This window comes from Cryptomeria japonica, chromosome 1 (assembly GCF_030272615.1).
Source record: "Cryptomeria japonica chromosome 1, Sugi_1.0, whole genome shotgun sequence".
NCBI lineage: Eukaryota > Viridiplantae > Streptophyta > Pinopsida > Cupressales > Cupressaceae > Cryptomeria > Cryptomeria japonica.
The window spans coordinates 121,860,311-121,883,224 of record NC_081405.1 but is presented as its reverse complement, the minus strand read 5'-3'; the positions used below and the strand labels follow the sequence as shown (position 1 = coordinate 121,883,224).

Genomic DNA, 22,914 nt, shown 5'->3' with positions numbered 1-22,914 from the left:
TCAATTGTGCACATATCAATATCTAAGGTACTGCTGCTATGTACCTCGTAGGATGGCTTGAATAACATGTTAGAGACTATTGAACCGCCAATATCAATGTTCACGTCCCCTATCCATATAGATGTGTGCACATCGGTCAAACAATCCTCGAAACCATCACCATTAGGCAAATTTTCTGGTTTGTTTTCCAAGGTCTGATTGGAAAAATCCGACTTCTTGTGGTTTGAATCCAAAACACCTATGGCCTCAACATCACCCGTAACTTGAGTGTCTGCATTAGGTGCCTCCACACAACCATCAATTTCACCTGAGATAGCTGCTAACTCACGATTAGGCAATGAAATATGACTGCTGTTGCAAAAATCAGAATTGTTATCATGACTGATAATGACTTCTAAAGTGCTATCAATGTCAACATTCTCTTCAAATCTGACCCTAACTTCTTGCACATGTGCCTCCTCACTCTTGGGAGTCATCATGAAGTGTCTTGTGCCCAACATCTTCCTCCATGTAAGTCTGATTTTTGCTCGCCATAGGTTCAACTGTATGCTGGTCACGGGTTGCTAAAAATTCATTACAGAGGTTTCTAGATACTTCCCCTGTAAAGTCCTCTTGTTTCTCCTTCCCCTTAAAAATAGATGTCATATACCGAGCAATTCTATCAAGTTTTGCAGGGTGTGAAATCAATTCATCCAGCTTCTTCTAGTTTTGTTTTAACTTTTCCAATGAGGAATACACTTGCTTCATATTTTGGTCCCACTGATTCTGGGTACTTGAAGTAACCATGATTAACTAGCTGAATCAATCTACCCAACAGGTTGGCAGGAAACCGCTCTGATACCACTGTAATATCCCTTGCCAAATCTGATTGAAAATTTCTGATTTAAATGCTCAAGGAATATTGTCAAACGCTTGTCATGAAACTTTTGTACTTGCTGATTGTAGTTTCTTTTTGATATTTTGATTTAAGAGATGATAATATGCATTCATTGAACTCAAAAGGACATATATCAAAGTCTGAAACTAAATGAGAATACAATGTAACACCTACCGCTGACCTTTCAATGACAATGTGTGACTGAAATTGTATGAAATATGCATCTACAGCTGTTAGACATTTCTACGAACATTTGGCATGCATTCTAAGAGACCAGAATGCACTTACAACAGATTGTCATTAACACAAACACTTGTCATACATACATGTAAATCCCACGTGCCAATGAGTGTTACTAACAGCAATAAATGTAGCCTCCAACAATCTGGAAATTGCTCTTCAAACCCCTTTGAATTTCTGTAGATTAACTCTTCTAAAATGCATTAGTACTGTAGCGGTTTACTATTCATGGATACTGTAGTGTCACTATTTATGGGTACTGTAACAGCTGATAAAAGCCTGCAATCTGCTCCTTAAAGGCTGCCAATGATAAAAACATAGGTCTGCAATAGATATACCTTCAAATTGCTTCAAAACTATATGTTGATTCTTCACCTGTAAGCTCCAAATGGACTCCTAATGTGAAGCCCTCCTGTAGACCAAATTAAGAAGATATTTCACTCCCTCAAATGGTCCCACACTGAAGATTGTCCGTTCTCTAATGGCTAATCAAGCTGAAACGCAAAAACCCTAGTCTCAATGCTCTCAGGAAGAAGTTTATCAAAAATGCCAAAGAATGAATCGTTTTCTCTCCATGAAGCCCTTTTATATCTTCTTCATCAAGTTCGAATTTCCCCATAAAAGCATTTAATAACATTAAAATTGATATAACTTTTCAATTAATAATAATGGCCTCCAATCTTTGGAAAATGAGCTCTCACATTAATTAATATTTGGTCCCCTTCTTCATGATGCCAAGACCCTCACTTAAGTGATTTATTATAAAGTTAATTTATAACTTTATTATTAATCATTTAATGATTTAATATTATACTAGCCACAAAAATATTAATATCTCCCTAACTACAAAACATTTTATCATGCAGTCTGAAATAGGAGTCTCTCCTCATAATTCCCCATGTGACCAGATACACTTTTTGAAAAAAGAAAGGGTCCATCTCTATTACTTCTGACTTACTATAAATAGTAAGTATGGCAAACGGAGTCCAAATGATATCGAACGAAGGCCAAATCCATAAATCTTTGAATGTTGGAGATGAAACAATCCTCAGAAGACCCTCTAACCATCCGCATTAGCCTACAAGGGTCAGGAATGATAGGCTAATCATCCAAAATTCCATGTCTGCTAAAAAGGGGACATTACAAAGGAGGTCCATGATGCCGCTAAAATGGCAGTTGGCAAGTTTGGGTCTACAGCAGTGTTCCATTCTTTACAGCCAGGTGAATGTTTTATAGCTTTTATGTTTGATTGTTTTAATTTTTATACTTTGATTCTCTTCGTTTTATTTTTTCTCATACATAATACATAGTACATAGAACATACTTAACTTATCTCATTGAATTTATTTGTGACAGGTCTCCTTATTGGCAAGAAATGGTTGATGCCCTTAACATATGCGGGGCAGTGTTCAAAGCCCCTACTAAGTGTGATTTGAGGGGACCCATTTTGTCTCAATTGGTGATTAATGTGAAGAAGGAATTAGATGAACAATGCCAGATATGGAGCACTAAAGGTTGCAACATCATGATTGATGGTTGGACAAATAAGAGAAATAGAACTCTCCTTAAATTTCTTGTTTCTTTGGCAGGTGATTGATTAATTTTAATTTCATTTAGTCTTTCATTTTTTATTTTTTATTTAATGGTTTATTGAATGACCATTGATCTAGCTTTATTTTTTTATTTCAGGGGGCACCGTTTTCATCAAGTCCATTGATACCTCCGCCCATTGCAAGAATACCACCTACCTATGTGAGCAGATAGAGGAGGTGATTGATGAGGTGGGTGAGGAGAACGTGGTACAAGTGGTGACCGACAATGCAGCAAATTATGTTGTTGCGGGTAAACTTTTGATTACAAACTAATTTTGTTTGCAAATTAATTATTATTTTGTAACTCCATTAATTACAATGCAACAAATTATGTTGCTGCAGGTAGACTATTGATGGAGAGGCACCCATCTATAGTTTGGACTCCATTTGCTGCCCATTGCATTGACCTCATGTTGGAGGATATTGGAAAACTACCATAGGTCAAGAAATGTGTAGAAAGGGCGAGAAATGTGTGCAAATTTGTATAAAATCATTCATGGGTGTTGGCTCTTATGAGACAATACACAGAGCAGAAGGAGTTGGCTCGTCCAGGAATCACAAGGTTTGCCACAAACTTCATCACATTGCAATCCATGCTTTGCTCTAAGTCGGCCTTGAGACGTATGATTGTTGGTGAGGAGTGGTCTTCCTCATCCTATGCTGCCACCCCTACAAGGAAAGATATGGCAGACTGCACTTTTGATGAGCGAGACTTTTGGGTCCCTTGTGATGAGATAGTGAAGATAAATTTTTTATAAATTCTACAATTTAACTTTTTGTTTTATAACTTATTATATAGATTCTCTTATTTGCTCATTTTTCTAAATTACACAATATTTTCAATTTTGCAGTTTGTTAAGCCCTTGGTGGTTTTGTTGCGAGTTGCGGATGGAGAAAAGCCCGCAATGGGCTACATATATGACTGCATGGATAGGGCAAAGGAGGGCATCAAATCTGTCGATGGAGGAGATGAGAGCAAGTATGGTCCCATTTGGGAGATCATTGATAGGAGATGGCATCATCAGCTTCATAGGCCCATCCATGCAGCGGCCTATTATCTGAATCCGGCATTCCATTTTATCCCTTTTTTCAAGGCTAATGTGGAGGTCCTTAATGGGCTATACTTGATCATCGAGAAGATGGGACTTGCTAGTACTACTCCGATAGAGCTTATTCGAGAGCTACAGTTGTTCTCAGATGCACAAGGGGAGACCTTCTCTCGTCCTGTTGCCGAAGACAGTAGGACAACTATGATGCCAAGTAAAAATAAATTGTAAGGCTTAATTTCAGTTTTATTGTGTATTGTTAAATGAGTTAATGAGTGAGACTGATTTTATTTATTTTTCTCATTTCAAACTCAGATCATTGGTGGAGCTTTTTTGGCCCAATGACACCAAATATTCAGAAGTTGGCCATTCTCATCTTGAGCCAATCATGCAGCGGATCTGGTTGTGAGCGCAATTGGAGTATGTTTGAGCACATACAGTCCAAGAGGCGCAATAGATTATCTATGAAGAAGATGAATGATCTCGTCTTTGTTCACTACAACCTCCGCCTGAGAATGAGAAAGAATGCATTAGTTGACATCTCTCCTATCATTCAAGATGAGGTTGATCTTGAAGCATAGTGGGCCAACGAGAGTCAGACAGATTCTGCGGTTGTCTTTAGTGATGATGACACTGATTGGATCGACCAAGTAGATATAGAGGCTAAGGCTATAGCCATGGCAGAGGAACAGCAGAGCACGAGTAGAGACGAGATTCAGAGGCAGATACTGATAGTGACACAGATGTTCCTGATGTTGGTGAGCATGGCATGGTGTCACAGAGAGAGACTATGGCTGCCAAATCATCCAGGACCTACCTTAAACGCCTTCACAAGGGGCTGGGACGAGAGGGTGCACGCTCCTCTAAGCCATAGGCTTGTAGTTGTATTTACCTTTGGTATTTGTGTGGAACATTTAATGATGATCATATGATGACATTGGTTTTTTATTCCATGAGTTTTGTAATATTGTATACATTTGACAATATTTATATATCTATGTTTGTTATTTCCTTCAGCTACAATTTGTGTTTATGCTTATATGATTGATGTATACTTGTGTATGTAATCAAATGAGCCGAGTTTGATGATGTTATTGTGTCTTTAAGGTGTATTCAAAGTTTTAAATCTTTAAAAATCTCTAAATTTCTTGAGTTTTTCACTTTCCCGAGTCCAGTCGAGTGTGAAGCCGAGTCTGACTCCGAGTGCCGACTCCGAGTCCAGGTCGGCCTTGTCGAGTCCGAGCCGAGTCCGAGTCCCATTTCTATGATTTAAATACTAATAGCATCAAATGAACCCAACTATCAAAAGGGAGGAATCCATCTTGGCATACCAAGCTCAAAGGGCTTGTTTGAGGCCATAGACAAACTTTAAAAAACAAGAAGCAACAAAAGGAACTCCACGAACCCATGTGGCAGCTCCATATAGATTTCCTCTTGAAGGTCATCGTGAAGAAAGACACTCTTTACATCCATCTAAAGAACATCCCAACGATGAGCTACACCTACAACAAGGACAAGTCAAATGGAATTCATTTTGGCAACTAGTACAAATATCTCAAATTAGTCTTTGGGAGAATTCTTTCACGACCAAGTGAGCCTTATGCTTGTCAATCGACCCATCGACTACAAATTTAATTCAATGCATACACTTGAATCGGTCAAGTTTCTTGTTCTTAGAAAATGGAGCAAGATTCCATGTGCACTTCCTCTCTAAACAATTGAACTCTTCTAGCATTGCAACATCCCGCTTGGGAATACTTTAAGCTTTTCGAAAAGACTATGGATCATATGCTGAAGCAATGAAGAGATGTGGAGCTTGCTGAAACTATGACCTTGTTCTTTTATTGGATCACCAACCCAATCTCCTATAGACTCAAATGTCTGATGAGCCCAAACAATGTTGAGGCTAGAGAGTCTAGAGGAGAATCATCAAACTCTAAATGATGCCTATGTTAATCCTCATCATCATTGTTGCTATCGGAAGCACAAAGTTCTTCAAAGTGATTGTTAACATATTTGCCCCCATTATCAATATGAAAAATCTTGAACTTGCCTGATTGTTTCTCTTCAAAATCTTTGTAGTCCTGAAAATGCTCAAAGACCTTAGACTTCTATTTGAGAAAGTAAACCCATGTGTATCGACGAAAATTATTAATGAAGGTCAAGACATATTTAGTCTTGTTGAAAGATGGTTGTGAGAATGGTCCTGCCAAGTCACTATGTACTAACTCCAATAGTTGTGTAGCCGTCCAAGATTTTCCTTCATCATAGTTTTCCTAAGTTTGCTTACCAAGAATGCATCCTTGGGAAACTCTATGAGAAAATCGAATAGAAGGCAACCCTGAAACCATGTCTTGTTGATTGAGTTGTTGCAAGTAACAATAGACTAGCCAAACTGTTGATGCCACAAACAACTCACCTCATCTACATGAGTGAGTAATGTTGTTGAAGGAGACTCAAGAACAAATTGAGAAACTGATATAGTCTATACTAATGATCTACTTTTCCCATGGCAACTATAGACCCATTATGCATTTCACCGGTTACCACTATTTCTAGTGTGAACTCAACTTGCTTGCCAAAAACCTTGTGAGTGATCTGATAAACAGATAGGAGATTAGTTGACAAAGATGAAGCACAAAGAACATCTTAAAATGTTCCTTAGCCCACGTGAACAAACCCTCTCCCATGCACTTCACAGGAATATCATCACTCATTAGTATGGTAGGCATTTCACATGGCTTTAAAAAGGTAAAATCATGTGAAGACATATGGTGTGAAGCAAAAGCACTCAATTCAATGATCCAAGTGGTTGTAAAGCAACAACAACTAGTCCCTTGCCTTTCCTTTCTAGAAGATGTCATACATGATCAATTTACTTCTTTAAACACTCGTGTTCATCATGGTTAGACCTCTTATGGTAGAAACACTTGACCTTCAACATCATAGGTTGATCATCTTTTGATGAAGAGTTTGGATTATCTACTTTTAAAGCAACAAGTTTCTTCTTCTCTTGCTAGTTCTTTTGTTTATTTTCCTATTTGCTAGGCCCTTTCTATTCTTTCATACCTGGATTTACAGCCAAGGAATGTGACTTAGAGGGTTTAATTCTACCCATTACAACCAATTTATCTTCTCCATAGTGATTTCTGCAACAAATTCATGCAAAAAAGGCATGTTTTAGATGGAACCTAGGGCACATTTTGTAGCATAGAATATAGAAAAAAATACAAAATAGTTGTGACCAAGCTTAGAAACAATATTCAAGATTAGTTGTTTGACATCCTTTTTGGTTCCACACTATTCCAATTACAATCGAATGGCTTTTAATTTTGTGAAGAAATCGTGTATGATGTCAAAATTGCTAGGAATTTAACCTATGATAAGAGAAGATAAATGTATTAATGTCCAACAAATGACCAAAAAGTGGGTCAAAGGGACATCCGATACGAACACAAGGGCCCAACCCACAGCAACGGCACCAAATGGTTCCCGGATAAAAATTAAGCTGAAGCAGCAAGAAACAAGAAGAACCCCAAAACCAGAAAAAGGGGGGGGGGGGAGGAGGAGCCAACAGGGAAACCCCAACCCCCCTAAGAAACCCGGGCCGCCGATTAAGGGCAAGGCACCTCTAATTGGTTACCTCTATAGGTCTAGAGAGACTAACATGACATCTACTTGGTTGACAATCAATCTCTTTCTTTGGGGTTGGTTTTGAAGACAACAATTGCTCCTTGCACCTTAGTTGTTCATACTTTCAAGGATGGGTTACAAGAGATTACCAAAAAGGTCACAACTTTAATGATGAGAATGATGCTTTGGATGCCATTTGGAGTTATAATGTGTTCCTTTCAAGGTATGTTGGAGATCATTCTTGGTTAGGCATCCATGTTTGGGTTCCTCAACAAGGATTGATGGAGCTTATTGGGATTGGCACGGAAGATCTTTGGAGGGATAAGGATCAAACTTTAAGAATTTGTGATGTGTTCCCTTCCTTGCTAGCCATTTTGTGATTCCATTTACTCATCTTCAAATGAATTGGAGAGAGATTTTTTCAGTAGAGATTCGAGCACTAAACAAATGATCACTATTGGGTGTGTTACTTGGCAAAGAATGGATTAGACTTTCAATCTTGGGTTTGTTGTTGGGTTGCAGATAAGTCACCTTACATTTTGATTTGTTTTAATTTTAAAACATTTTTGGCACTTAAAGTCACTTTTTAGTGTTTCATCATTTAAATCTTTTTGTTATCTTTCCAACAAGCTATAATACTGAGGTGCCCAATAAATTATTTTAATTATTTCAAGGACAAAGGAAGCTCAAAAACTCAAATTGGTCCTAATGTGCCCCATATCAAGCAACTCTCAAATTCCCTTCTCTATCCTCTCTTTGTGCATCTTTGGGTAACAATAACGAGTGGTAATCATTGCCTTAGCCCCCTCCTCGAGCTACATGCTCAAATCCTCTTTTTGGTGGTCTACCTAGAGAAATATCGTTGAGAACATACTATGCTTACCCAAAATACACTAATGTCCACATGATATATCTTACTTTTATCCTAAGGATCCTTAGAAGAAATAATGCATTGGGCTGCCCAAGCAACATCACTCGTGGTGATGATCCTGGGTGTATCATTTGACATGCCACAAGAACCAATTTCTTTCCATTAGCTTTGAATTTCAGCTCCATTAGTTATGAGAATACTTGCCCAATGAATGCAACCATTAGACTCCTAAAACAACATTAGTCTCCCCAATGCTGACCACATAAAAACATCCATCACTGTCTAATTACCCAAGGCAATGCTCAGTAGGGGGATCTTGTTGGTGCAAATCATGGTAAACCCATCTGACACCATTACATTGAAGCCCTCAAAGTCCTCTACCCATAATCCCCTCTTAGCCATTAAAGCCTCATCTATGAATTTGTGGGCTGCCCTACTATCTACTAGAGCTATACGTCGCAACCCATGTAGGACTCCTCTAACTCTGAAAGAGTTATACATGGGATTACCCAAGAGTGTAGCAATAGTTCCTTCTTTCACTCCCCCGGAAGAATATTCCGCAGAATCAATCTATGTCCCCTCTATGTCACTCTATTCACTGCTTGACCCATTATCCACTGCCTCCTCCTCACTAAAAAAAACCACCTCTATGTAGTGACTTCGCTTTTTTCTAGGCACATGTGCCCTAGTTCCCACAATTCGTTACAAGAAAAACAAAGCTTCTTTCTCCTTAAATCATTCTTGGCCTCCTCTTACAAGCTTGGTTTCTTAGGCCGCTCCTACAAAGGTCTTTTTGTTTTTCTTAGGTGGGGGAAAATTAAACTGATATTTTCTTTTGGTATAGATAACTCCGTGTTCCTAATCCTCTTAATAGCATCCCAAAGTGTAAGAGGATCAAAGGCCTAAAACAATTCACAAAAAGGTTTTGATAAACCCTCAATAAAAAGCACTATCATCCTCCTAACTGATACATACAGATCCATAGCATCTAGTCTATGGAAATCTGAAACATATGCATCAATAGTACTGCTTTGTTTCAACTATGGCAACTCCTTAAAGTGCAACTCTGTACCTTTCTTATCAAATCTATCTATGAGTTTCTGGATGAACTCAGCATAGCAGTTAATTAGAATATGTTCTTGTGCTACTAATTTGTGATACCACCATTTAAGAGCCTCACAATCCAAAAGCAATGTAGCATATTTGATAGCCTCATTCTCAAACATAGGGTTCAATGAAAAGTAAGTATCTAATTTCTGAAACCATTCTCTAGCTGTGCATTCGAGCCAACAGAAGAGGGAATGAAGAGCTTAGCCAATCTTATCTTTAAGTCTTGGCTATTGGGACCCCTGTTTCTCCTAGGCCTGTTCATTAACTTGAGCTGACAAAAATTATGTAGAGACAGCAATACGAAATCCATCAATGCTTCATACTCATGTAACCAGACCATAAAACTCTCTTCCGTGTTCGACTAGTTTCCCCCTATTGCAGCATCCTTTGAAGAGAAAGCAGGCTTCAAGAGTCTAGAAGTAGCTCTAGTACTAGCCCAGGAATGGTTTTGAAAAGATATGTTTGTATGACTACATTCTCCATTGCTTCCCTGAGTGCTATTGTTGCCTCCATTGGTCTAATCTATGTTCATGTGATGTATCCTTTGTGTAATTAGTTGTATTAGTTGTTGATATCCCCTAGCGAGATCATTTAAAAGCTGCATTATACTACCATCATTGTTTCCTCTTCTACGACCCATGTTTCTAGAAGCACCTTCACTAAACAAATCTGCAATGGTAACTTCCTCTTCAACCTCCAGTCGCTTTGGTAGAACATTTGGCCTTCCCCTAAAGTAAGATCTGTAAGAACCTAAGGCTAAATAAGAAAATTCTGCTAGCAAAAAGTGACTCAAATTTCCCCAAGCTAACAGGATACTCTACTCTGATACCACTGTAATATAACATGCCAATTTTTTATACCAAATTTTTTGCAGCATTCAACAAACTTGCTAGACAGGCAATTCATCAAACAGTTTGCACGAAGTAATATTTGTGACATAATATCATAAAAAAAACCACATAACTGATTACTTGAATTGAGATAGTAATAACATTATTTTCAACAATTTAATAATAAAAAAATGTGTGCAACAAATATTCATTGACAAATTTTTATTCTGCTGTAGCAATTTTGTAAATACATAAATATCACATAGCTCAACTATAAAAATGCATATTATTAATAATTTATCATCTGACCTCTTGAAGCTTTCAAACACACGAAGAATCAATTTTACAAACTCCAAATCTTCCTTAAAGGAGAGGTACGGCAGTCCAAGGATTGTATGGTACTTGCCTGGGATGCACAGCAAGCTTTAAACTATAAGGCAACCTTTTTATTTTGCAATCTTCCTTGTATGAGTTGTGCTGACCCTTGTTTGACTTTGTGGCTGCACTAGAGTATGTTATGGCCTCAAAACCTTTCCTTGACCATCGGTCACCTTGCATTGAATAGAATATGGTACAACATGTTTTAAGGGGTATCGTCGAGCTTGGTGGGACCTAAGGAAGGTCACATAGGATCAATAACAGTCTCCAAAGCCTTCCTTACTACCACTCGACCCATCCCTTGTATGTTGTGATGAATAAATAAGATGGTGTGATTCTTGATAGGGAGAAAGATGTATAGCTAGGCAAGACCCAACTGATAATATTTATTTATTATTTTAATTCTTTCAATCTCTAGACACACTACACTTAGGTTTTCTAATCTTCATTGTTGCACACATCACAATAACAAATTTATTATTTGCTTGTAAATTCAATTAATTTGTACCTAGAAAAATTGATGTCAACAACTGCAAACAAATCCCTTGTTTCTCCATTTAAGCCCAACTATGAATGCTGTTAGCACCATTAAATTTTGCAAATGTCAAGGGCTTTTGCATACCTTGGTTCCATGCCTTGTTGCAAATTTGCCATATATTTACATTAAGTTTTGAACTTGTGCTTATTCTAGAGCCTTACAATTCAAAAAATGTCTTGTCTCCATCAAAAAGCCCTCAAAAAGCTCAAATACTTAGTAATTTTTCATGTAGTTGGATTTTGGGCTTAGTTTGAGAACCTCCGTTGAGTTCCGATAGGGTTCTCAAAAAATATTCGAGGCCCAACTTAATATTTTTCTTTCAAAAAGTTAAAGGTTTTCAGCACTTATGATTGGTTTCAAAACTGAGATTGAATTCTGACGGGGTTCTCAAAACCCATACGGACCCCAACATGTTTAATTTCTTTCAAAAATCGAAGTTGGCAGCATTCTATTGTGGTTTTGAAAACCTTCGTCGGGTTTCGAAAAGGTTCTTAGAACCAATTAATTTTCCAACAAAGGCCAACGCACTGAGAGGAAAAGAGAAAAACTCAAAGCAAAAGAAGCGGAGTTAGTGAATGGTTAAAAACCATTGTCGAATCTGACATGGTACTCGAAACCAATTCTTTTTCCGAAGGCAAATGGAAAAAGGACAAAGTTAAAGATTGTTGGCGTTTTAGAAGGTTTTGAGAACTACTCCAATTCTCAAAAGGGGAAACCCCCTTTTCCTTCGACAAGGGTGTATGATGACTCCCCACACCCTCACGGGGAAGAAATGGTGGGGCCCAACTTTCCTTGTTGGCATGCGGCAAGATGCCACGTGTTTGTGGGGCAGCAATAAAGATTTATAAGGACATAGTGAGGCTCAGTTTTTATTGCAAACACAGTTGGCAACCTTTTGTTCGAGCTTGTTCTGTCGATGGAACCTTTTTCGACCTCCAACGATCTAGGGAAGCGGAAAGCATATGACATGCAAGATGTTAGTTCGCAAAAGAGCATTCTGCCTGCACTCATACATGTTGGAACTTCCTAGATGTTCCAACAATTTAGCAATAAAGATTTAAAGAAGTCCCCTGTGCCCCGCGAGAGGGACTGTATGGGATCTAAAACAGCCCGCAAGCTTGTAGGTGGGGCAAATAAAGACAAATTTTCAGTTGTAGGCAAGGGGCAGCTGAAGATGAATATGCCAAGTGTTGCACACCAGAGAGGAGAGTAATTTTTACGATTAAAGATCAGAGGAGGAAGATGTGCCAGATGCCAAATTCAGATTTATTCTAGGGCTCTCTTTTTCTATTTATTCTTCCTCTACTTCTTTGTTAGTTGGGTTCCATTCTTTGGTTCTGATCAATTCTAGATACCAATTTTTGTATAATGTGATTTCTTGTACAAAATGGATATGCTAGGGTTTGGTTTTTCTTAAAATTTCAATTTCAGAATGTTGTAATCTGATATTTTTGATAATGGCAAGCAAATTAGTTTGTAGCTAGGATGTGAAATGTCATATGATAGTGTCTCTTGAATGTATGCTTTGCCTTTTTAATCAAAATAATCAAGGATTACTATGATTTTTGTTGCACATTTGCTGAAATAAGTGTTTGGTTGATAGCTTTTGTTTAAGAGGCAAGTTAAAATTTGCTCTCAATTAAACGCTAAGGATATCGTGTTATGTTTCAGGATTTGTAAGGAGATTACTTCTATGTCCATGAAAAGCTTCTTTGTCATAAGGCAACAATGATTTAATGGTTACTAATTGTGTGGTTTTGCTATTATCATCTAGATTATTTCATCTTGACTCTGTTATGGATAAGGCATCAATCTAGTATATTTTTGTGCACTCCCTAAAGCAAACAGGTCTAAATTTGAAAGGTATTTCCATTTCCTACTTTTTGCTTAGTTTTTTTTTTTGTTTCACTTCATGCGAATGCTTTTACGGAAAATAAAGAATAAATTAGTCACGAATGTAATCACACAAACCATTGTTATTTTGTGTGAAGTTTATAAGCTGTTACATCATTACTTAATGTCTTGAATACTCGAAAATTATGTAAAATGAAAGATACCCACCCAGGTTTTGCAGAGCATGAAGTGCAAAGGATCTCAACCTTCTGTTGAATCCTATTCATTGGCCAGATCCAGCACTAAAACTTAGGAGAAGACTTGGCATATCTTTTAGTGAATCTGCTGATTTGGGAACTAACAAATCGTAAGTCAACCCACCATAGATATGACTAAGAAGAAATCTTTCATCTCCAAAGCCAAATACCACTAGGGTTTTCATCCTAAGGTTTGAAGTTGATCTTGGAGTTCAAACTTTACAATGAGAAAGAAAAATGTCCAAGATATGAAAATGAGCTCCTTCGTTCCCCTTTTATAACGTCTAAAAGAACTTTCGAAAGGTAATATTTTCAAATTCAACTTTATTAAAATAATAACCTTCCAGCCTACATAAAGTGACTTTATTTTATTTTTTCTTTTTACTTAGTCACTTTACAAAAATTAATTAAAAACAAGTCACCCGCAACTTAAGGCAACTTAATCTAATTAAATAAAATATTCCCTTCTTCATTGTCCAAACTAGCCTATGAGAATAAAATAGACTAATAATATCTCCCTAAACGCCTAGGCCGAAGAAGGTTTCATTACACTATATTCTTTGAATTTGGGATTTCTCCTTTTATTTGTCTTCTTAATTTCAGGGCAAACTCTTTTCTAAGGCCCTTCTTATTTCCAAAGAAAACATGCACCCAATCCTCCTCAAAGTTTGATTTTGAAAAAAAAGTATGTCGACTCATTAATTCCAATTTTTTCTGAGAAGTATATCGCAAGTGCCAAAAGAAATAAGAACCATAGCATCCATATGGGGAAGAGTGGCCCTTGTCTCTTCAATTTGAAGGACTTTACCTAATCATTGCAAAACCTTAGGAATAAAAACACACAGCTAGGGTGGGTGATTTTTCTATATAACCCATATTGGAGGACTGTACATGCCATGACTTCTTCATTCATAACATTGGGAGACCAACCGACAACCTTAAATATTGAATTTTCAACATTCCAATTTTCTTAACTTATTGCTCTTTTCTGCATACAATGATTTATAAAAAACAACAAACAAAATCTTTTGCATTATCCTGCTCAAGAAACATGGATCCCTAGTTTTTTCCCTCAAATATTGGAAATTTAATCATTAAAAAATTTCCTCGAGGGAAGATTATCTCTATCCATTGCAGCAAAGAAAAGACCAACAGGTTTAATTGTATCTTCTTCCTTGATAATAGCAACTAACATATCTTCATTAGGTTCAAGAACAACAGTTTTTGGAGGGCAAGGAGAAGGCTTACCGATTTCTTCTCCACTTTCCACACCTCCTCCAAATTCTCCCATTCCATCTTCCAGCACCCTGAACTTTGCTTCCATCAGTAGCTCTTCTCTACCATCTCAAAAAGCATTCTTGTAGGATTTCTTATCAATCTCCTCTACCTTGCTGCCATTATTAACATTAACATCATTCTGGAAGTTGGGTCCAAATCTGTCGGCTTCACAAAGCCCACACAATCGCAATGAAAACCGCAATATGAGCAAGGAACCCAAATGAGAGTGAGAGACTCAACAATCAACTCAAACCCGAAGGAATAAAGAAATACAACAAAAAAATCAACTAAAAGGGAAGACCTAAACCCCAATTAAAAAACCCCTAACTCGGAAAAAACAAGAAAGAGAACAAAGAAACCAAGAGAAGCAAACAGTACAAAGTAAAGCCAAATCCAAAAGAGAGTGATAACAATACAACAATGGAGGATTGACTAGTTGTCTCCCAAGGCACCTCAAAGCTTGCCCTCTCAAGACCTAATCCAAATTACTATTATTTCAAAAGAGTCATTAAAACAAGATCTCATGTATAATCAATTCTCAAATGTAGTGCGAATTCACATAAATAAGAACATCTAACTAAAACCATTATGGAAGCTCCCATTACTCCAAAAAAAATTCAACTTATAAATCATCTTGGAGTATATGTAGGAATTCAAAACTACATTATTAAAAATTGCATTCTGCCCTTTTAACAGTAAAAAATAATAGATAACAGAGGTACAAAAATGATAGCTAAATAATTGATTACTTCCCAAAAGATTGTATCACAGCAATATTTCTTCAAAAGCTTCTCAAAAATGTAGATGTATCTAAAATATTAAGTCAAAAAGGAATATGTCATATAAATTGAACTGTGAAACATCTAAATTGCTAGAACTTAACATACTTCATAATTAAAAAATAAATCTAAACGATTGCCAAATACCTTGAAAGTGGTGATGTTAGGAAAGTCTCGTTCTAGTGTATACTGCATATGAGCCGCATTTGCTCCACGCCATGCATATATAGCCTAAAGAAATTCAACGATTTCAGTTTTTGTTTTTTACAATTACTGACACTCAAAAAAGGAAATAAAAAATAAGTTTCAAATATTTTCTAGAAACAGTTTCTCAAATATTAGCTTGCCCTGTTCATTTGAGTAATGATGAATTTTAAAATATTTTATGCAAATGGTTTCTCAATTATTGGTGTACCCTATTCATCAGATCTACACATGCATTTTACCCTCATTTACCAAGAAAGCATTGTTAAAACTAAAAGAAACCCTTTTAAAATAGAAAATAAGTGCCAACATATCTGCTCCTTGTCCTCTATACGCTAAATTAATATCTTTAATAACCATATGCAATTATAGAGCCTACTCTGAAAATGACAAGCTCTACCAACATTAGACTAGATATCTATGTCTCATTTATTTAGGACATATTTTCAGTCAACTCCTCACTTTCAGCAACCCACCGATCAAGCATGACTAAAAGAAACCCTTTCAAAAAAGGCAAAAAGGGCGAACCATAATTGCTCTTACTCTTCCATACACTAAAAATGTTCAAGGGAATGTATGCCCCTGCCACCCGTCATCCACTGTTGTGACGTTTTCACACATCACCCCATTGCAAATGGGGACCCATGTTTTTTTGCTCGTTTTGCTCGTTTTCGCTTTGCTTTTTCTAGGGTTTTGTTAGTTTGTTAGTTGTCTGGATTTAGGGTCAAGCCTTAGGGTTCTAATTACCGTCTTTTCGGACCAAAATCCAGTCAGTTTTGAGAGCTTTTTTGAATTTCCTTTTCTAGAATGCAAATTTTGAATGAAATGAATTCGCCAGAATGGTCTAATTTTCAATTGGAATGTTGATGCAGAGCTTAAATTTGTCTAAGTGTTGAAGATGAAATGTGAATTTTTGTCCAATTGAATATTTTTGACCAAATTTTGACATTTTTTATTTTTGATCCTAGGCATCTCAAATGATTTGTTTTCGCCTTGTGAAGTGATAAAATGTGTGAAGTGATAAAATGTGTAAAATCATGTTATTTTGGCCTGTAGGAACAAAAATCGCTCCTGTCCCTCAGTGAAGGACGGGAGCTCGTTTTCAAATATTTTACTATTCCTGCAGGGTCAAGATGAATTACGAATTGGAAGTGATGGAGAAAGGCGAGATCTTTCCATTGAATATAAATTGAAGATTTTCATGAGCACAGAAATGCCTCCAGGGGAAAAATCGCTCCTGTCCCTCAGTGAAGGACCGGAGCTACAAATCCAATTTTGCTTTGTCCTTGCAAGATTTTAACGTCTTGACGATGTGAAAAGGTCCAAAGGGGTGCATTTTATCAAATGAATATAACTTGAAGCGCTGTCAGGGAGATTAACAGGATAACATGTCCGGCTTGAGTAAGGTCCTGATCCTGAAATTTGGCTAAGTCTGGAATGTCCTGATCCTGAATTTGACTAAGTCTGGAAACTGAAAAACCTCCAAAAACTAGATTTTGCAATATAACTCCTGGAGGTCTGAAACCACTCTCAAACATCCTGAAAGTATATATGGAATATAACTTAAAGTATAAGAAAGAAGAAACATAGAAGGAAATGTCACTTATACTTCGCTCGTGTCCTGATAGAGAGTGCGAAAAGTCAAATTTCGCTCGTGTCCTTCTCCAAGGGTCCAGAGCGAAAAGCGCTCCTGTCCCTCTCCAAGGGACCAAGGCGAATCGCTCGTGTCCCTCACCAAGGGACCAGAGCGATGATACTTATTTGAGCTATTCCTGACCGTGTTTGGACGAATCGAGACATCATAGGTATGGTGAAGGACGAAATGAGCATGATAGAGCATCCAGACTTGATCAAAAACGATGAAATGATGAAGTTTTTGCCTAGAGGGTCAAATTCGCTCCTGTCCCTCACTGAAGGACCAGAGCGAAATTCTTCATAAGGTACGATCTGGGCAAAGATCAAGCAAATTTTATGTTCGAAGGCAAGAAAGGAGGTCAATCGAACCCGTTGAAGACAAATTGAAGATTATCAAACGTCAACAAAGGACCAAAATGCTTAAGTTCGCTCCTGTCCCTCAGGGAGGGACCAGAGCGATTTTTGTCTAAGATGAATTTCTTGCCAAGTTACAATGAATTCCAAGGCATGGACGAATGAAAGGGGACATTACGAAACCGTTGAAGATAAATTTGGAAGCTGGCAAAGTGAAATAAAGACCACAAGAGCAAGTTCGCTCCTGTCCCTCTCCAAGGGACCAGGGCGATACAATGGTGATGATACTTCCTACGCAAGTTCAAGGTCGTTCCTCCAAAGTTCAAGGTCGACACAAGTCAAGACAAGGTGGCGAGGGACGTTTCAAGGCATTTTCAATCGAACACAAGCATCAAGGTCGTCACGTTGGAAGGATTTGCGCTCTAAGGCCCCAGATCGCTCCTGTCCCATGGGAAGGGACCAGAGCGATATTTCCATTAAGGCATCGATTTCAAAAGACAAGCAAGTGTTAAGCTACCAAGAGGATCGAAAGGACGTCATTACACACCTTGAAGATAATTGCAAGTTGATAAAAACAAGAACAAGCTCACAATGTTGAACTTCGCTCCTGTCCCTCAGGAAGGGACCAGAGCGATATTGAGTATATTGATCAATTCATGCAAGAATTACGTTGAGTCAAGGCTTCACAAGGTTGTAAAGGGTTCAAGACGTCTTTTGAGGATGACATGCAAGAGTTTTGAACGTCCAAACATTATCAATCAAGCTAAGGAGTCTATATCGCTCCTGTCCTTTGGACAAGGACCAAAGCGATTTCATCAAAAACACTCATACTCCTTCAAAGTCAAGGCAAGGCGAGGATGGACGAGGTAAAGGACGTTATTTCGAAGGCAATAAACAATGAACCAAGGTTAAACGTTACCAACTTGAGCTCAAAATGGAGAAAAAACAAGGATCGCTCCTGTCCCTCTCCAAGGGACCAGGGCGATGATCTTCTAAACATCAAAGCGCCTTGTAAAATTCAAGTGAAATGAGAAAGGAATGAAGGAATAACGTTGTTTGTCCCCACAATGAAGATTGAAGTTCAAAGATGCAAGATCAAGGAGAAACAATGGAGATCGCTCCTGTCCCTCTCCAAGGGACCAGGGCGATATCATATCTAAAGGATATTCATTTGCAAGAACAAGTCAATTAAGCTCAAAGGACCTAGCGAAAATGGCAATTCCAACGTGGAAATAAGGACCTTGGACGTAAAAATTGCAAGAATCATGACCAAATTGATGGATCGCTCCTGTCTCTCAGTCAGGGACCAGGGCGATGAGGTACGTATCTTCTCACTTTTTCATTTTGGCGCTTAAAACACATTTTTCTAAATTTATTTAAATGCTAACAAAATCGATATTTTATTAAAAATAGCATTTAAATATTGCGCTTAATGTTAATTAATTATTTTGCCTTGTAAAAATCGAATTTGTCAATTTAAATGATAAAGGCATTTAATTAATTATTTATTAATTAATAAAAATCAAGAGGAGCGCTTAGATAGGGAGGTCGGCCTTTATTATTTAATTAAAATCGTTTAAAAATTGCTTTATTTCACAAAAGTCGGCCTTAGGGTGGATGATGAGAGGCGCTTATATAAGGGAGGTGAAAGATTTTTATTTTCACATTATCATTTTTATCATCTCAAGTGCGATTTAAGGAAGACAAAGGGAGAAGTGCGAAGTTGTGTTCAAGGTGGTGCGAATTTCATTTCAAGCTAGGAGGTGCGAATTTATATCCAAAGGAAGGCGTTAGTACTATCCAAGGAAGTGCGAACTTGTCCAAGGCATTGAAGAACACATCAAAGATTCCAAGGGTGGCGAATTAATAAAGAGGACGTTCATTATCCTTCAAGATCAAGTCAAAGGCTTTAAATTTTGATTTTTGCCTAGGCAAATTTTTCTCATTTGCATTCTAGAGTTAGCTCTCTCTTGAGGTATGGCGATATTGGTTTTATTGTCTTATTTTTTTGAATTGTTCATCGTCATTTCCTTAATTTTGAATTTTGGAATTTTGTTTTTCCTTAGCTCAATCGTCTTTTTTAGGAAATGATTAATAAAGGACTTATCATTAAGTTTCCTAAAATTTGCTCTCTAATTTATATTGCAAAATCATGTTACTAATTTTGAAATGTTGTGTAGGCACCAAATGGAGATCTCATCAAGAAAAATCAAGCCGGATCAAGGACGGTCTTCGCCAGGACGGTCTTCGCCAGGACGATCAAGCCAAGACATGGGCGACCTCTTTCAATCCAGCGTTCCAAGGCGAGGTACATCATCTTCCTGCACATCAAGGACGCAAGGAGTTAGAACAAGGGCTCGTTGAAGAAGCAAAATAGTTCTAGATGAATTAATTAAAGAAAGCTTCTCAACAACATCAAGTTGAATATTTACCAAAGTTACAAGTGTCAGATGAGGTGGCATCCTAGTCATCATTTCTCCAATCAGTGAGGTCCATCTCAGCATGTCCAAATTCAATGTACTTAACTCATGGAAGGTGGCACAAACTCCGATGTACCTACCCCGGCGATCCATTGGTCGATTTTTCTAGAGAGGACATGTGTCCAAGCAATACAATTTTATCATTGGTCAAACATTAAATGTTATGTAATGGTTGTAACAAACCCTAATTAGGGTTTTTCATTGTTGAATCTTGGCCATTGATCTTGAATTGATCTAAGCCATCAAATTGTATTGTGGGCACTATATAAGCCCAGACATTTCATTTGTAAAAAGATTAGAGAGAATTAGAGAGAGATAGTTAGAAATAGTTGAAAGTAGTTAGTAGTTAGAGAGTAGAATAGGAGGACAAGGCAAGAAATTGTTGCCATTGATTGTAAACAAACTCCATTTTCATTGAAGTAATGGTGAAATATGTCGTTTTCTTGCAATTTGCATGGTTTCTTGTTAAGTCTTCAATCTTAGATGGTAGATGATTAGATGAATGGAGGAAATGTGATTAATTGATGATGGAATTCGTATATCCATACTACTAGCAGTTTGTTGATTGCAGACTTGCCTTGCGTAGTCAACTGGATCATTCAGCCTAAGCTCAATTTCAAATTGTTGCCTCTTCATTGATATGCATCAACTTGGATGGTATCTATGCCTGCGGTGATGATTTGAACATCATAAAGCTCCCTTAGAAGATCGCACTAGTCTTGTGTAGATGTTCCATTGATGTCAAAACAAGATCTAGTTAGAGTTTCATCAAAAATCAAGCCATTGCTCCTACATTCTTAGTATTAGGATTAGATCCTCTCTTCACCCTTATCCTTTTTCATTTTTTTCAAATCTAAGTTAGTCAGAGCCTGTGTCCAGCAAAGCAGATCGGAAGTTCAATCATCACATGTAAGTCCCCTTGTGATCCCAGCAAATCACATCATACCACTGGAGCTTATCCACACGTAGAGACCCTACATCAAAGAACCTTGGAGTCTACCTAACTGATCCTTTACGCGAATCTTCAGCAGTTAGAGACTATTTTCTCAAGAGAGGAGAAGATGCCTTTAGGTATTTTATTCTGTATATGATTGTGTACAAAATACACGTCAACAAGATGTTGTGACGTTTTCACACATCGCCCCATTGCAAATGGGGACCCATGTTTTTTGTTCGTTTTCGCTTTGCTTTTTTAGGGTTTTGTTAGTTTGTTAGTTGTCTGGATTTAGGGTCAAGCCTTAGGGTTCTAATTACCGTCTTTTCGGACCAAAATCCAGTCAGGTTTTGGGAGCTTTTTGAATTTCCTTTTCTAGAATGCAAATTTTGAATGCAATGAATTCGCCAGAATGGTCTAATTTTCAATTGGAATGTTGATGCAGAGCTTAAATTTGTCTAAGTGTTGAAGGTGAAATGTGAATTTTTTGTCCGATTGAATATTTTTGACCAAATTTTGACTTTTTTGATTTTTGATCCTGGGCATTGGAAATGATTTGTTTTCGCCTTGTGAAGTGTTAAAATGTGAAAAATCATGTTATTTTGGCCTGTAGGAGCAAAATCGCTCCTGTCCCTCAGTGAAGGACGGGAGCTCGTTTTCAAATATCTTACTATTCCTGCAGAATCCAGATGAATTACGAATTGGAAGTGATGGAGAAAGGCGAGATCTTTCCATTGAATATAAATTGAAGATTTTCATGAGCACAGAAATGCTTCCAGGAGAAAAATCGCTCCTGTCCCTCAGTGAAGGACCGGAGCTACAAATCCAATTTTGCTTTGTCCTTGCAAGATTTTAACGTCTTGACGATGTGAAAAGGTCCAAAGGGGTGCATTTTATCAAATGAATATAACTTGAAGCGCTGTCAGGGAGATCAACAGGATAACATGTCCGGCTTGAGTAAGGTCCTGATCCTGAAATTTGGCTAAGTCAGGAATGTCCTGATCCTGAAATTTGACTAAGTCTGGAAACTGAAAAAACCTCCAAAAACTAGATTGTGCAATATAACTCCTGGAGGTCTGAAACCACTCTCAAACATCCTGAAAGTATATATGGAATATAACTTAAAGTATAAGTGACATTTCCTTCTATCTTTCTTCACTTATACTTAAATGTTATATTCCATCAAATTTATCCTGATTGAGAGTGCGAAAAGTCAAATTTCACTCGTGTCCTTCTCCAAGGGTCCAGAGCGAAAAGCGCTCCTGTCCCTCTCCAAGGGACCAAGGCGAATCGCTCGTGTCCCTCACCAAGGGACCAGAGCGAAAATGCTTAGTTGAGCCATTCCTGACCTTGTTTGGACAAATCGAGACATCAAAGGCATGGTGAAGGACGAAATGAGCATGATAGAGCATCCAGACTTGATCAAAAACGATGAAATGATGAAGTTTTTGCCTAGAGGGTCAAATTCGCTCCTGTCCCTCACTGAAGGACCAGAGCGAAATTCTTCATAAGATACGATCTGGGCAAAGATCAAGCAAATTTTACGTTCAAAGGCAAGAAAAGAGGTAAAATGAACTCATTGAAGATAAATTGAAGATTATGAAACGCCAACAAGGGACCAAAATGCTTAAGTTCGCTCCTGTCCCTCAGGAAGGGACCAGAGCGATTTTTGTTGTAGATGATTTTCTCGCCAAATTTCAACCGATCTCAAGGCATGAATGAATGAAAGGAGGCATTGCGAATCCGTTGAATATAATTTTCGAAGGTGATGAAGTGTGATGGAGACTACAAGTACAAATTCGCTCCTGTCCCTCTCCAAGGGACCAGGGCGATATGATGATTATATTGCCGTCCCTCCAAGATCAGGACACTCCAAGGCGAAGAACAAGGTACCAAGGACGTTTCGAAGCATCTCCATCAAGCACAAAGTTACAAGGATCGCCACATTGAGGGATTTGCTCTAAAATATCCTAATTCGCTCCTGTCCCTCAGGAAGGGACCAGAGCGAAATTTCCATAAAGACCAAGATTTTGAAAGTTTAACAA

The 22,914-nt window shown here is 37.8% G+C and overlaps 1 protein-coding gene across 3 annotated transcripts in view; it reads right to left on the bottom strand.

Moving 5' to 3' along the window:
- Positions 1-22,914, bottom strand: part of LOC131026808 (uncharacterized) — a 257,348-nt gene that overhangs the window by 171,401 nt on the left and 63,033 nt on the right. For all 3 annotated transcript variants that reach the window (XM_057956786.2, XM_057956787.2, XM_057956785.2), the window contains one exon: positions 15,410-15,493. In XM_057956786.2, coding sequence (XP_057812769.1) covers positions 15,410-15,493 — 84 coding nt within the window. The remainder of the gene's footprint in view (positions 1-15,409; positions 15,494-22,914) is intronic.